General features: G+C 46.7%; 2 protein-coding genes across 3 annotated transcripts; both read left to right on the top strand.

The window, feature by feature from the left end:
• Positions 1-529: 529 nt before the first annotated feature.
• LOC136541406 (L-type lectin-domain containing receptor kinase SIT2-like) lies at positions 530-2,947 on the top strand. The gene has a single exon (XM_066533254.1). The coding sequence runs from the start codon at positions 785-787 to the stop codon at positions 2,828-2,830; it is 2,046 nt and encodes a 681-aa protein (XP_066389351.1). The 5' UTR covers positions 530-784; the 3' UTR covers positions 2,831-2,947.
• Positions 2,948-4,030: 1,083 nt separating this feature from the next.
• LOC136545084 (uncharacterized) lies at positions 4,031-6,617 on the top strand. Of its 2 annotated transcripts, XM_066537126.1 has the most exons (3): positions 5,507-5,624; positions 5,720-5,918; positions 6,072-6,617. In XM_066537126.1, exons 1-3 carry the CDS (start codon positions 5,544-5,546, stop codon positions 6,092-6,094), a joined length of 303 nt encoding a protein of 100 aa, XP_066393223.1. In that variant the 5' UTR covers positions 5,507-5,543; the 3' UTR covers positions 6,095-6,617. The 2 variants fall into 2 exon arrangements, 1 of the variants encoding a protein (XP_066393223.1); XR_010780908.1 differs by lacking the exons at positions 5,507-5,624; positions 5,720-5,918 and adding an exon at positions 4,031-4,429.
• The last annotated feature ends 4,914 nt before the right edge of the window (positions 6,618-11,531 follow it).

Raw genomic sequence — 11,531 nt, 5'->3', positions numbered from 1 at the left:
GCAGTGTTTCTCTTAGTGGCGGCGAGCAGACCACGCCCCTATAGCAGTGGTTAGCAACGGCTTGAGCCAGCTCTTGGACGGATGCCTCCGGGCGACGTGGGCCCACATGGGCGCGTGAAATGGCACGGGAAGAGAACTGCAGGTGTGGGCGCCTGGACGTCCGAACACTGGCAGTGCCGTTTTTTCGGTGCTAGGCTATAATTAAGCCATGACATACCAATGAACCCCGGATCAGTCAAACCTGAAACACCCTAGAATAATAGAAAATGATGTGCCCAATTGATATATTCTGAATCTTTAGGCGCATTCGGCTTTATCTTCCTAGCGTCACTTCTTTCTGTAAGCTTTATTCCACCAAACCAATATATGTGAGTTAGTATATATAAATCTCGTACTGGCAACTTGGAACAATAGGTTAAACTAGGAGACCCTTCCAAGGATATGTAATGGCAAAAGCATCCAAAACAACACAGCACGGCAAAAGTACATATACAGAACAAAAGGACAAGCTTGTCTTGTAACTACCACATTATATTCAGGGAAATTAAATTCAGACGATGTCCGCCACATGTGCAAAACGAGACGAGTCACGACGACTCCGGCATCCACCGGTCTCCGGTCGTCTACCGGTAGCTTACAAGTTGCTGCAGCCGCCGGCAATCGCTGTAATTCGTCAACAAACAACGGAGTAAAGAAGGTAGACTAGAAACTAGTAAATCAGAGTGGTTAAGAGCACTAATACCTTGTGAATTTGGTCTTGGTTGAGTTCTCACACAGTCCAGACATGAATCTTCTTCTTCTTCCCATGCCCTCCTTCCTTGTAGCCTTCGTCCTCCTCTGCCTTGGCCTCAGCCTTCCCGGGTTAGGTGACGCCGGCAACGAGTCCTTTGTCTTCTTGGGCTTCCCCGTCGGTGCCGACCTCACCCTCGACGGCAACGCCACAGTCACCGGGGAAGGACTCCTCGAGCTGACGAACAACGAGCCAGATGCCAAAGGCCACGCGTTCTACCAGAACCCGGTTCAGTTCAAGAACTCGACCAATGGCACGGTGCAGTCCTTCTCCGTCGCCTTCGTCTTCGCCATCATGTCTGCCTACTCCGATTTGAGTACTGATGGTATGGCCTTCGTCATCGCCCCGGGCAAGGATTTCTCCAACTCGCCGGGGGCTCAGTACTTGGGCTTGCTCAACAGCACGAGCAATAACGGCCCCAGCGACCACTTCTTCGCCGTGGAGCTCGACACCATCAAGAACAACGAGTTCCACGACATCGACGACAACCACGTCGGAGTCGACATCAACACGCTCACCTCCCTGTATTCTCACACCGCCGCCTTCTACGACGAAACCGACGGTACGCTCAGGAGCTTGAGTCTCATTAGCAGCCATGGGAAGGCCATGCAAGCGTGGGTAGACTATGATGGCCAGAGCAAACAGCTCAAGGTCACCCTGGCTCCCATGGGAGTGGCGAAGCCGTCGAAACCGTTGCTCTCAAACACCACCGACCTCTCAGCTGTGATCATTGACGACAAGGCTTACGTTGGGTTCTCCGCCGCGACCGGGCCGATCTCTTCGCAGCACTGCGTGCTCGCCTGGAGCTTCGCCGTGAACGGGCCTGCTCCACCGATTGATTTGAAGAAGATCCCCAAGCTTCCCAACTCTGGCCACCACGAGGCTGTGGTGAAAGACATGGAGATCGGACTGCCGATAGCAGCCTTCGTCTTCATCCTCGCCACTTGCATCACAGTCATCCTCCTGGTCCGGAGGCACCTGACATACGCGGAGCTGCGAGAAGACTGGGAGGTCGAGTTCGGGCCGCACCGGTTCTCGTACAAGGAGCTGTACAATGCGACAGAAGGCTTCAAGAACAAGCACCTGCTCGGCGCCGGCGGGTTCGGCAAGGTGTACAAGGGCGTGCTCCCGATGTCCGGCACGGAGATCGCCGTGAAGAGGGTCTCCCACGACTCCACCCAGGGACTGAAGGAGTTCATCTCCGAGGTGGTGAGCATCGGCCACCTCCGGCACCGCAACCTCGTGCAGCTGCTCGGCTACTGCCGGCGGAAGGGCGAGCTGCTCCTCGTCTACGACTACATGCCCAACGGCAGCCTCGACAAGTACCTCTACGGCGAGGACGACAAGCCGCTGCTGGAGTGGACGCAGCGGTTCCAGATCGTCAAGGACGTGGCGTCGGGCCTCTTCTACCTCCACGAGAAGTGGCAGCAGGTGGTCGTCCACCGCGACGTCAAGGCCAGCAACGTGCTACTCGACGGCGGCATGGTCGCGCACCTCGGCGACTTCGGCCTCGCCAGGCTGTACGACCACGGCGCCGACCTGCAGACCACGCACGTGGTCGGCACCATGGGGTACATCGCGCCGGAGCTCGCCAGGACCGGCAAGGCGTCCCCTCTCACCGACGTGTTTGCCTTCGGCACGTTCCTGCTCGAGGTCACCTGCGGCCGGCGCCCGGTCGTCGACACCGTGCACCACGGCCGGAAGTTGCTGGTTGACCGGGTGCTGGAGTACTGGCGCAGGGGATCTCTCGAGGAGACCGTGGACTCCAGGCTGCAGGGAAACTACAACGTTGATGAGGCGAGGATGGTGCTGACGCTTGGGCTCATGTGCTCCCATCCGTTCCCGGGCGAGAGGCCTACCATGAGGCAGGTCATGCAGTACCTCGACGGCGATGCGCCGCTGCCGGAGCTCACGCCGGCGGACAAGAGCTTGCTGAGCCTCATGCAGAACCAGACGTCGTTCGACCAGTCTGCTCTGCAGTATCCGTGGTCGGGAACCAGCATCGGTACGATGACATCGGGCATCTCGGTTGGAAGATGACAGTCTCTATGTATTGGTTGTTTGCGTCACAAGCTATCTGTAGTGTATTTGAGCACTCTTGTAAACCCACATGAGAGATTCATCTTGTACATAAATTCAAGAAAAAAGATTGGTTTGCCATTATTTCAATGTTACTTGGTGTTTGTCAAGTTCGTTTCCTCCCTACCCGGGAATTAATTGCATTAGGACGTCACGCCCCGGGACGTCTGCACGCTGCCGTCGAAGACCAGCTTCTGCTTGCGCGCCGTCACGCCCCGGGACGTCTGCACGCGGAGCTTCACCGACGCGATGGAGTCGGACGCCATCACCCGCATCGGCATCACCGCCAGGCCCGGCGCCGTCAGGTAGATCATGATGGCGGCGGTGGCGGCGGAGGAGGAGGGCATAATCCCATAGCATCATCATAGATTTTGATTTTCAAATTTAATTTTGATTTTACCAGTTGGTACAAAAAATTTATATTAAATTTAAAACTCTTGTGCTTGTTGTATCTTTATTAACTCTCTTTAATGTTGTAGACCGTGCTTTTAAGGGCAGTCCTAATGAAAGAAACTAGTAGTTTCTATAATATAGGATACCGCACCAAAAAAGTACTGCTTTCCAACCCATGGTTCCTATGAGTAATAATTATTTTCTCTTTCTCTCTCCCAACTCTATATTCTTCCTCCAATGGGAGTGCGGCACGAGCCCCCTAGAAACTGGTGATTTCTCCCTAATGGCGATTTCATGGTTTCTTGGTGCATTGGGTCAAGAGAAGACCTAATTTCTTCATGAGGAAACCATTTCTAGGATTTTTGCTCTCTTTCTTCATTAATTACGCTGCCATGTCAGCGTTTTGCCTACGTGGTAAGTCATTTAATGAGGATAGAAACCATCATCAATACACCATTGGGACTGCCCTAAGTAATGCTATAGGAAGAATGATCATTTAAGTCGACAATATGTTGCTCAAATCAGTGTTAGAGGACACTGTCAAGTGAGGGGAGAGCAGCCCCCACGTCGTCCTTTCTGGGTGACATGGGTGGCACCGCCGCCGTCTAGGCCAGTCTCGGCGGGCCACCCTGCCACCTCCCCTCGCCATCGTCGGAGCGGCCTACCGGAATCTTGGCATCCGTGAGGAAGCACTAGTAGAGAACAGACCTTTGATCCTCGGTCAAAATGGACTCTAGTCCCGGAATTTTTTGCCCCCGGGACTAGAAATACCTTTAGTCCCGGTTGGTGGATCCAACCGGGACTAAAGGCCCCTGCCCAACGGCTACTGCGCCAGACAGAGGTGGCAGGGACCTTTAGTCCCGGTTGGAGCCACCAACCGGGACTAAAGGTAGACTTCTACTCCCGGTTGGTGGCTCCAACCGGGAGTAAAGGTCTACTCCCGGGCCGTGGCTGCGCCCGGGGTTGGAAAGTTACCTTTAGTCCCGGTTGGATCTATCAACCGGGACTAAATGTTCTCCCTTTATAAATCGGCCGTCTCCTCCTTCCTCCCCGAGCCCGAGCTCAGCACATTTTGAAGCTCACTGCAGTAGTGTTCTTGCTTCCTCCCTCCCTCCATTGTTCCTCCATCCATTCTTCGATTCCTCCGTCGATTCTTCAGTTGTAAAGGTTACCAATCTCATACTCTCATTTTTTACCATTTTCTTATGCCATTTTATTCACTATATATATTTATGGTTCTTTATTATGGTTTTTTTTCATTTGTAAGCAATTTGAGCTCAAAATCACTTTAAGCTTGCATATTTACATGAAAGAAGGTTAAAGTATATATAAATATAAAGTTAGAAAATAGTTAGAAAATTATAGCAAATCCTTACTAGTTGAACTTGCGGACCGTGTTCAGGTCGGCGAGGATGTTCTCTGCCGAGCGGTAACGGACGTCAAGGAGGAGCTTTGATTCTACGAGGGAGAGCGATAACGGTCGTGGAAGACCGTGTTCCCTTCCTCGTAGAATCGGAGCTCTTCCTTGACCAAGTACGGTGCCGTCCGGTGGAGAAATCCTCGCCAAGCTGATCACGTAAGCAAGGTCAACTAGTACGGATGGTTATTTATTCACATGTCCCGATATCGTCGTAGTAGTCTGTCAATCACCGTACCTAAACGTAGTATATATAAATAAAAACTTAGAAAATAGTTAGAAAATTATAGAAAATCCGTATTAGTTGAACTTGCGGACCGTGTTCAGCTCGGCAAGCATGTTCTCTGTCGAGCGGTAACGGACATCAAGGAGGAGCTTTGATTCTACGAGGGAGAGCGACAACGGTCGTGGGAGACCGTGTTCCCTTCCTCATAGAATCGGAGCTCTTCCTTGACCAAGTACGGTGCTGTCCGGTGGAGAAATGCTCGCCGAGATGATCACGTAAGCAAGGTCAACTAGTACGGATGGTTATTTATTCACACGTCCCGATATCGTCGTAGTAGTCTGTTATGTGTGTACATTCCCATTCTTCTGTTAATTTGCGGAAATATCATATGAATTACTTACCTGCCGCAGTAAAAGACGAGAACACAATGACCATTAAAAATATCATTGTTTAGAGATCTAGATAATTTTATAGTTTGTTAATTTTATTTGTTTATAAAAGAAGAAATTTATAGTGTATTAAAAAATGAGTATAGAGAGTAGATGGCAACTGCTTCCGGGTCCTCGGCCTCTCATGGGTTTCCAAAGCGACTTAGGCCGGGCCTTCCTCTCATTCCATGCGGCAAGTGTCGTGATGAGATGAAGATTGTGATGGAGTACCGAGTGAAGAAGGAGGGTCCCAACAAGGATCGTATCTTCTACAAGTGTCCGGATCGCAATGTGAGTTATTTTATCGTATTTAATGATTATGGTTAGTTTATACCTATTTTCATGATGGTTGTGATTAAAGTTCTAATTTTTTGTTTTAATTTCAGTGGGATGGCAGTGGACGATGTTCAGGCTTCTACTGGGAGGAAGAGTATGTTGAACTCGTGCAAAAATATCTTGCACAACAGGCAGATACGGCGGCTAATGAGGCAGTGATCCAGCCGAAGAAGCCCAAAGATGTTGCACAATCGGGGGATCTGTCTGTTTTAGTTGAGATTGGTCGCGAAATCCTTGTGCTCCTGAAATGTATTTTAGCTTTAGTTCTTTTAGTGGTAGTTGGGATTGTCTACATTGTAGCGATGCTTTCATAAATTTGTATCTTTTGTGGTGGCACGCATGTTGTATAAATAATTAATTATGATCTAGGTTTTAATATGATATTTATGTCATGTAATGCAGATGAGCCGTCATTGGATGTATAATGCTGATCGCCGCTCACAAGAGTTCATTGACGGCGTGCATTCTTTATTACGTGCAGCCGAGACAAACAAACGCGACGGTTTCATGTGCTGCCCATGTGCCATATGTAAGAATACGGTGGAATATCCTTGCTCAAGGACTCTTCATTCACACTTGTTCAAGTCGGGTTTCATGCCAAACTATATTTGTTGGACAAAGCACGGAGAAACCGGTGTTGTAATGGAAGAAGATGAAGAAGAACAATGGGACGACAATGATATTATTCCTGATGGTGCGTGCTTCAATGATACTGCAATGGGAGAAGCTGAAGAAGAGGTAGTCGCAGAAGATGAGCTGGCTGATGATCTTTGTCAGGTCATTCGTGATGCACAAAGAGAATGTGAAAGTGAAAAGGAGAAGATCAAGTTCGAGCGGATGCTAGAAGATCACAAGAAATTGTTGTACCCAACTTGTGATGCAGGGCAGAAAAAGTTGGGAACCACACTAGAATTGCTGCAATGGAAGGCAAAGAATGGTGTATCTGACAAGGGATTTGGAGAGTTACTAAAAATCCAAAGAAGATGCTTCCGAAGTACAATGAATTGCCCGCCACTACCTACGAAGCAAAACAAGTTGTCTGTCCTATGGGGCTAGAAATAGAGAAGATACATGCATGTCCTAATGACTGCATCCTATACCGTGGCAAAGAGTACGAGAAATTGGATGCATGCCCGGTATGCCATGCGTCGCGGTATAAGATCAGGCGAGATGACCCTGGTGATGTTGAGGGCGAACGTCCACGTAAGAAAATCCCTGCCAAGGTTATGTGGTATGCTCCTATAATACCACGCTTGAAACGTCTGTTCAGAAACAAAGAACATGCAAAATTGTTACGATGGCACAAAGAAGACCGTAAGGTAGACAATATGTTGAGACACCCTGCTGATGGGTCCCAGTGGAGAGCAATCGACAGAGAATTCCCGGAGTTTGCAAATGACGCAAGAAACTAAGGTTTGCTTTAAGTACAGATGGTATCAATCCTTTTGGAGAGCAGAACAGTAGTCATAGCACTTGGCCTGTTACTCTAAGTATCTACAACATTCCTCCTTGGTTATGCATGAAGCGGAAGTTCATTATGATGCCTGTGCTCATCCAAGGCCCGAAGCAACCTGGCAATGACATCGATGTGTACCTGAGACCACTTATTGATGAACTTCTCATTTTGTGGAATAAAGAAGGTGTACGTGTGTGGGATGAGTACAAACAGGAACACTTTGATCTGCGAGCATTGTTGTTCGTAACAATCAATGATTGGCCTGCTCTAAGTAATCTTTCAGGACAGTCAAACAAGGGATATAATGCATGCACACACTGCTTCGGTGATATTAGAGGTGTATTCTTGAAAAAATGTCGAAAGGTCGTGTACCTTGGCCATCGTCGATTTCTTCCTGCAAATCACCCCGTAAGAAAGAAAGGTAAGCATTTTAAAGGGAAATCAGACCACCTGACCAAGCCTCGCAACCGAACCGGTGAGGATGTACTCGATATGGTCAATGATGTGAAAGTCGTCTTTGGAAAAGGACATGGAAGCCAACCTATTCCGAAAGACGCTACCGGTCACGCACCCATGTGGAAGAAAAAGTCCATATTTTGGGACCTACCCTATTGGCAAGTCCTGGAGGTCCGTAGCTCGATCGACGTGATGCACCTGACGAAGAATCTTTGTGTGAACCTGCTAGGCTTTATGGGTGTGTATGGAAAGCCTAAGGACACATTTGAAGCACGACAGGACCTGCGTTGTTGAGAGAAAGAGACAACCTACATCCAGAGAAGACAGATGATGGACGCCATTACTTACGTCCTGCTAGCTACACTCTAAGCAAAGAGGAGAAGGAAATCATGTTTGAATGCTTAAACAACATCAAGGTACCATCTGGATTCTCCTCGAATATAAAGGGTATTATAAATGTGCCAGAGAAGAAATTCTGTAACTTAAAGTCCCATGACTGTCACGTTCTCATGACGCAATTACTTCCAGTTGCATTAAGAGGAATTCTACCTCCAAATGTACGTCTAGCCACCGTAAAGCTATGTGCATTCCTCAATGCAATTTCTCAGAAGGCAATTGATCCAACTGATCTAGCTAAACTACAGAATGATGTGGTTCAATGTCTCGTCAGCTTTGAGTTAGTGTTCCCTCCTTCCTTCTTTGATATTATGACACACCTCCTAGTTCACCTAGTCAAGGAGATTTTCACTCTCGGTCCTGTGTTCCTACACAACATGTTCCCCTTAGAGAGATTCATGGGAGTCCTAAAGAAATATGTTCACAACCGTGCTCGCCCAGAAGGAAGCATCGCCAAGGGCTATGGAACAGAAGAGGTCATTGAGTTCTGTGTTGACTTTATTCCCGACCTTGACTCGATTGGTGTTCCTGAATCGAGACATGAGGGGAGACTAAGCGGAAAGGGGACACTAGGGAGGAAAACATATATTGGTACGGATGATGATTATTTCAATAAAGCGCACTACACAGTTCTACAGAACTCCTCTTTGGTAGATCCGTATATTGAGACACACAAGGATCTCTTACGATCCGAGTTTCCTGGGAAGACTGAAGCTTGGATTACGCATAAGCACATGGAAACTTTCGGCGGTTGGTTGCGAAAAAAATGTCAAGGTGATGAGAGCATCCATGAGCAACTGTATTTATTGGCTATGCAACCATCATGGCATATCGTCACATACAAAGGGTACGAGATAAATGGGAACATATTCTACACAGTAGCCCAAGATAAAAGGAGTACCAACCAAAACAGTGGTGTCCGCATAGATGCCACAGACCCGAATGGGAATAAGCAGACATATTATGGACGCATAGATGAAATATGGGAACTAGAATATGCACCTACTTTGAAGATCCCATTGTTCAAGTGCCAATGGGTCAAGGTGACCGGAGGCGGAGTAACAGTAGACAACGAGTATGGAATGACAACAGTAGACCTTAGTAATATTGGGTACAAAGACGAACCATTCGTCCTTGCCAAGGATGTGAATCAGGTGTTCTATGTCAATGATATGTCTACCAAACCAAAAAGAGGGAAAAATGATAATGACTCAACCAAAGAGCCAAAGCGCCACATAGTTCTTTCAGGGAAAAGAGTCATCGTGGGAATTGAGGACAAGTCGGACATGTCAGAAGAATATGAAAAGGATGACCGAATTCCGCCCTTCAAAGTGAACAAAGACCCTAGCATCTTGGTAAATGATGAGGACACTCCATGGTTACGAAGCGATCATAACCAAGGGACATACATAAAGAAGAAGTTCACTGCTGTGCCCACTTGATGATATAGTGATTTAATATAGTGTGTGTTTGAGATATTATGTAATAATTGTGAATTCAGATGTTTATTATGTCATGTTTTAAATTAAATCAATGTTTGATTTGGTGGGATTTCTCTCTCAAAAGGTAAATTATTAGGATACTGAGTGATGAAAATTAAAATATTAACGTTAAAATGATATGAAAACAAATTTCCTGTCCAAAACCAATAATTTTAATAATTTTAATTAAACACTACATTTTTGCATTAACGAAATAATAAATATTAGTTACATTATGTTTTATAATTCTAACAAAAAATAAAAAAAGTTAGGTTATCGATTTTTCCTATGTGCAATAAACAAAAATAAAATTCATATTTTTAACAAAATAATTTTATGCCTTTTATTTAATTTACTATGTATTTAATAAAAACTATTGCATTTCTATTGTATGTAACAAGACTATTGCTTAAAACAGGCGGGAAACGAAACTGCAGGCCACCTTTACTCCCGGGTGGGAAGCCCACCCGGGAGTAAAGGTGGGCTGCAGTTTCGCGGCCCGCCAAAAAAAATCCTTTACTCCCGGTGCGTGTTACCAACCGGGAGTAAAGGTATACCTTTACTCCCGGTTGGTAACACGCACCGGGAGTAAAGGTACCTTTACTCCCGGTTGGTAACACGCACCGGGAGTAAAGGGTTTTTACTCCCGGTTGGTGGATGGCACCGGGAGTAATTCTCCTCTGCTATATAACCTCCAGCGCCTGGCAGATCGATCCGCTCGTCTTCTTCCTCGTCGAACACCGCCGCCCTCTTCTTCCTCGCGCCGCGTCTGTTCGCCTTCCGTGACACCGGCGTCGCCGTCTTCTTCCTCGTGCGGCCTCCACCGCGCGCGCCTGTGCCCCTCCTCCGCGCTTGCCCGTGGCCCTCCACCGCGCCCTCCTCCGCGCCCGACACGCCCTCCACCGCGCGTTGCCCCACCGCGCCGGCCCGAGGCCCTCCAGTAGGTACACTGCCGATATTTGGAACTCTAAATGATTTTAAATAAAAACATATCTTAAGGCAAGTTTTGAATATTTGGAACTCTAAATGACAAGTATAATTAAGGATCACCAATAAAATTACTTTAGAAATTAATTGGATCGATATAAATCCATGGCTTGTATAATAAACACGCTATATATTATTCGGAAACAACGCTACGAACCATCCGCTTGCTGTTAAGATATGTTTGTTAATAAACACGCTATATATTATTCGGAAACAACGCTACATTAATAGAAGAATTTTTTCTATCTTCATAGATCAATGTTTGTTAACGAAATTTTATCCAAATATATTCATGTAGGGTCTTTTTTTTTGAAGGATTTGTTGTAGGATATATAATGGTCAAATAGGAACTCAATTTTGATACCCAGTTTGTAAACTAAGCGTTTTTTAGTTTATCAAAAATATCACATGTTTCTTCATTTGTGAACTTTGAATATACAGATATAATATATTAATGTTGCTAAAGTAATATGAGCATTACATATTTTTTCCGGGAAGACTATCTTCAAACTTTATATCATAGCATCAGAGATCGCCTGTAAAAGAAGAAAATAAATTCTTATCATTTCGGAAATAGTAATGGTTATATGAGCAATAAGACACATATACTTACATTTCATAATGACTTATACTTATATTATTAACATAGAATTTTCTCATATGATGAATGACTACATGGTTGATCACATGGTACATAGGATCACAACATCACGCACCGACACCGCCCCGGCCCGCCTCACGTCGTCGTCGTCGTCGTCAGCACGCCGGCCCGCCTCACGTCATCGTCGTCAGCACACCGGCCACCGCGCCGACACGTATATATACGTCATTTGTATTCATATGCATTTCGTCCATGCGTTTCTATGTATACGGCGGAGCACCGCCGCCCTCGTTCACCCATGTGTACAGACATATATACGGCGGAGTGGAGCACCGCCACTCTTGTCACACCGCCCTTTCTCGTGCCCTAATTCGCCCTAGTACCGACGTAGTTCGTCCTAGTGTGGCGAATTGCGTCCGTGATCGAGGGGCAAGATTTAATAATGCATATTGTTTGTAGATTTTACGCATGTAATAAGCAAAGAT

The sequence above is a fragment of the Miscanthus floridulus genome, chromosome 3 (assembly GCF_019320115.1).
Source record: "Miscanthus floridulus cultivar M001 chromosome 3, ASM1932011v1, whole genome shotgun sequence".
NCBI classification, from domain to species: domain Eukaryota; kingdom Viridiplantae; phylum Streptophyta; class Magnoliopsida; order Poales; family Poaceae; genus Miscanthus; species Miscanthus floridulus.
This window is presented reverse-complemented; position numbering and strand designations above follow the sequence as displayed.

Bases quoted from the DNA above. Each gene is read 5' to 3' on its own strand.
- LOC136545084 (XM_066537126.1), top strand. From the start codon at position 5,544: ATGAAGATTGTGATGGAGTACCGAGTGAAGAAGGAGGGTCCCAACAAG. The intron at 5,625-5,719 runs GTGAGTTATTTT...TTTTAATTTCAG, and splicing joins ACAAGTGTCCGGATCGCAAT to TGGGATGGCAGTGGACGATG. The intron at 5,919-6,071 runs GTATTTTAGCTT...CATGTAATGCAG, and splicing joins AATCCTTGTGCTCCTGAAAT to ATGAGCCGTCATTGGATGTA.
- LOC136541406 (XM_066533254.1), top strand. From the start codon at position 785: ATGAATCTTCTTCTTCTTCCCATGCCCTCCTTCCTTGTAGCCTTCGTC.